This window comes from Mus caroli, chromosome 4 (genome assembly GCF_900094665.2).
Source record: "Mus caroli chromosome 4, CAROLI_EIJ_v1.1, whole genome shotgun sequence".
Classification (NCBI taxonomy): domain Eukaryota; kingdom Metazoa; phylum Chordata; class Mammalia; order Rodentia; family Muridae; genus Mus; species Mus caroli.
In genome coordinates, this window is record NC_034573.1 from 38035556 (window position 1) to 38040014 (window position 4459).

The 4459-nt window shown below is 49.3% G+C and overlaps 1 protein-coding gene across 1 annotated transcript in view; it reads left to right on the top strand.

The window, feature by feature from the left end:
• The window catches only part of Glipr2 (GLI pathogenesis related 2), a 20894-nt gene continuing 16435 nt past the window's right edge, over positions 1-4459 (top strand). The window contains exon 1 of the mRNA XM_021159441.2: positions 1-79. Within this exon, the coding sequence (XP_021015100.1) occupies positions 67-79 (13 nt within the window). The 5' untranslated portion in view covers positions 1-66. The remainder of the gene's footprint in view (positions 80-4459) is intronic.

Consider the following 4459-nt stretch of genomic DNA (forward strand, 5'->3'; position numbering starts at 1 on the left):
GGGACCCCGCTAGCCAGCGCAGCGCAACGCAGCCGCAGCGGAGCGGAGGAGCGCACACAGCAGGCCATGGGCAAATCAGGTGAGCCACCCATATGGCTCGCCGGGGAGCGGGGATGACGCCTAGACCCTCGCCGTCACCCTGCCCCATCTGGGGCATGATCCCCTGGGAGCCCCTGGAAAGTCCCTGTCACTCTTGCTGCAATGCGGGATCCCTGGGTGCGGGATGGAGAGCGCGCATAGCAAAGTTCCGAGGAGCGGCTGTTCAACCAGGGGGTGGGGTGGGGTGGGTGGCGCGGAGGTAGCGGTAAGAACACCGGCTAGGAGAGAAAGAATGAGGGGAATGAGATGGAGGGTCCCTTTGGCTGCGAGCCAGGGATTGCGTCAGCGAGGGTTTCTAACCGCTGATGAGGATAGCTGAGTCTGCCAAGGCGTGGCTATGCTTTGTCTAGAGGAAGACAAAGTTACAGTGGGAAAAAAGACACCAAACCGTGGCAGCATCCCAGGCTGCGAAGCAACTAGTCTGGTTCCACCCAACTAAAGGCAGCTCTGAGACTCCTTTTCGTCTCTTTCTCGCTCACCTCCTGAGTCCCTTCCGTGCCAGGCTGGGTGCTGTGCAGAGCCGCTTCCCCTGTGATCTCTGCCCTGCTGCCGCCCACCCTCACTCCTGTGGCTGTAAAGTTTACGTTTCTGAAAAGCCGTTTTCCTGTCGCTCCCTGTTTTTGCCACCTTCCACCCCATTGTCAGGCCCTCTGGCCACTGACAGCACCCCCTCTGCCACACAGCTGCGTTGGCTGGCAGGCAGGCACTCAGGTCCTTTCCCCTCAGTGTCCGGTCCAGTCTTCACTACTCCCATCATCCAGCCTGAAACCCTCCCCATCCTTCTGTGTTCAACTCCTGTGCAGGGGGTCCCATCCATAATCTCTCCCTCCTCCTTCAGAGGGACAGCCCACACCCTGTGTCATTTGTTGTCACTCCTGCATAGATAAGGGACAGGTGGGCAATAGATCTTCTTGCCTCAGTTTCCTCCCTCGTGGGCATCAAGGTTTCCTATTTATTAGTACATCATTTCTGCCTCATGGGAGGCTCTCAAGCAGTGGCTCTCGACTTTGCTAGTGCTACAACCCTTTAATTCAGTTCCTCACCTTCTGGCGACCCGCCTTCCACCATAAACTTACATTGTTGCTACTTCATAACTGTAATTTTGATATTATTATGATTCGTAATATAAATATTATGTGATGTGTGGCCCCCAGGGGGCAGTCACCAACCCCAGAGGGTCGCAGCCCACAGGTTGACAACCACTCAGTGGAGTCAGTGGGCTGTCAGCCTCAGGTGAGGATGGCTGAGTCTCTTCATGGAGCTGTCTATCCTCCAGGACCTAGACTCAAGAGATGCATGGGGTGTGTGGTCTTTCGTGACCTGGTCCTAACTTGCTTTTCTTCCAAGTGACATGCCTGGCTTTCGATGCTGGACCTATTGATCATTTGCTATGTGATATTAAGCATATTTTTTCCTTCCTTCATGCCTCAGTTTACCCATCTGTACAAAGACAGTGTCCCATATGATCCTTTGTAATGGGAAAAAAAATGCCGTGTAATTAAAAGAGCAAAATGAAAGGGGGGGATGGGGCAAGTGATAGCTACCCTGGGAAAGCCTTATGAGAAATAGCCTACTTGAAAAATTAACTCCTCCAAAAAAAAAAAAAAAAAAAAAGACAAAAAGAGCCGGGCGTGGTGGCGCACGCCTTTAATCCCAGCACTCGGGAGGCAGAGGCAGGCGGATTTCTGAGTTAGAGGCCAGCCTGGTCTACAAAGTGAGCTCCAGGACAGCCAGGGCTATACAGAGAAACCCTGTCTCGTAAAAACCAAAAAAAAAAAAAAAAAAAGAAAGAAAAATTAACTCCTTCCTCTCCAGACTCATGAGTCGGCCCAGGGATTTTCTAAAGCTATGTTTCACTTGATTAATATTTATTGTTACTATTATTACTTTAAGACATGGTTTCACTATGTAACTCTGTCTAGCCTAAAACTCACTAGGGAGACCAAACTGCTCTCAAACTCAAAAAGAATCACCTGCCTCTGCCTCTCTGGTGCCGGGATTTAAAGATCACCCCTCCCTGCCCCAACCCACTCTAAAGCTACATAGTTTCCAGCTCCTGCTCTAAGATACACTTTCCTAGAATTGAGCATGTGGTGACATCCTGCTACTGCTCTCCCCCATTTCTCTCTGTGTCCCCTTCCTCTTACCCTCTGTCCTCTCTTCCAAACTGTGGGCCCCGTGTAGTGGAGGGACAGCCCGATCTTTAGGAACGTTCATTTGAGTTGTGAAATGAGTAAATGAAACTGATTGGGGAAGAGAGTCAGGAAGAGATGGGCCAGGGTCTGCAAGTGAAGGAGGGCTCAGGAAACAGGAAGCACAGGAGAGAGGCCTCATCTAGAGGCTCACCAAAGGAGCCTGAAGAAAGTGACCAGATCTAGAGGGTTTGGGGAAGTTCTGAGTTACTGGATAGGGGATGCAGGGTGCCACCGAAGAGGACAGGACCAGTGTGCAGCAGAGAAGAGGATCAGAAGGGGGAAGCTAGAGCTAGCAAGTGGAGAGATTGCCTCAATACAGACGACAGTACTGCAAGCACCTAGGGCCATGCTTCTTAAACTTTGTCTATTTGTGAAAGAAAGCCCTGCCCTGGATTGTTACACAGCTCCAGGTGTATGGGCTTAAACTAGCATAAAATCAAATGTTTACTGTTAACAGTTCATACGGAAATTCGTTTTATTACTGTGTGCGTTCTGTGTGTTCCTGGTGTCTTCCCCAGTCACTCTCTTCCTTTTCAGACAGGGTCTCCTTCTGAACCTGGGGCTGGCTGATTCAGATGGACTGGCTGGTGGTCCAACCCCAGAACCCCAGGATCTTCCTCCCTGCCTTTCTAGCTCTGGGATTATACAGGCATGGCTGATGTGCTCAGTTTTATGGTTTGGTTTTGGTTTTGTTGTTGTTTTTAAACAGGAATCCAAACTGAAATCACTATGCTTGTGTGGCAAGTATTTGCCAAAAGACACTTCCCCTGCTCTAAGAAATTTATTTCAAAAGTTCTTTAAAGACAGACAGGCACACACACACACACACATTTGAGACAGTCTCACTATGTAGCCTTGGCTGTGTAGGAAGGATAGGCTAGTCTCAACAAACTCATAGAGATCCACCTGCCTCAGCCTCCTGGGTGCTGATATTAAAGACATGTGATATCATATCATTTATCGTTGGAATTTCTGTCCTAACTCGAGCCAAAATCTGTTCACTGATTTGTTTGTTTATGTTGCTGGGAATTGAACACGGAAGTATTCTACCACTGACCTACATCCCTACATCTTCCGAGACTTTTGATTGCTCTCGACTGAGTAACTCAACAGCAATTTTTAAAATCAAGCATTCTTGGGCCCACAGGATGGGTCAGTGGGTAAAGGCGCTTGCCGCCAAGCCTGAGGACTTGAATTGGCCTGCATGGTAGACGGAGAGAGTCAACTCTCACAAGCTGTCCTCTGGTCTCTGAACACAGACCATGGTGCTCACACACAAAATCTGAAAGAAAGAAAAAAAAGACAAGGAGGAGAAAGAGGAGGAGGGAGGAAAGGAAGAGGAGGAAGAGGAAGAGGAGGAGGAGGAAAGAGAAAAAACTTAGCATTCTAATAAGATAGAATCCAAAGCCATACTAATTTGACTGAGAAATGACAGAAGAAAAGTGTTTTCAGTAATTAAACCATTGTGTTTCTATAAGAGCAGAACATTTCATGTGTGCAATAAAAACACGGATATCCATAACAAGTGAGCTACTAGGAGAAGTGCCTGGTGTGAAGACACGTACCTCTGAACCTCCTCAGAACTTAGGCTGCAGAGAGACGGCAGCACAACCTGGCTGATCACTAGCAGAAATACCTCAGAGCCGTTCTCATGCTTTTAAATCAAGTTTTGGCGGTTGTGCATCCAGAAATCTTTTACTGTTGCCAAAATGTTCACCACCTGTGCTTTCAGTGATGTGCACACCTAGGCTCTTACCCCACAGTTTACGCAGTTGTGGCCTAGGACAAGGATGGGAGCCATCGGGGAGGAGGAGGTCAGAGGCATGAGTCTGCTGCAAATGGTGCTGATGCAGGTTGCAGAGAAGAGGGAACAGGGAGCAGGAAGCAGGTTCTAGCTGGCAGAACCCAGTGTCACCCCTGCAGACCCCAGACTCGCTAGTATTCTAGTCCAGCCACACATGTCTGCCTCTTCTAAGTTCTCAAAAGACAAAGTGACTTTGCTGGATAACTCAGACCCAGTAAACCTTGTATACAAGTCCAACCTTAAAAATCCGGACCACCTGCCGGGCGTGGTGGCGCACACCTTTAATCCCAGCACTCGGGAGGCAGAGGCAGGCGGATTTCTGAGTTCGAGGCCAGCCTGGTCTACAAAGTGAGTTCCAGGA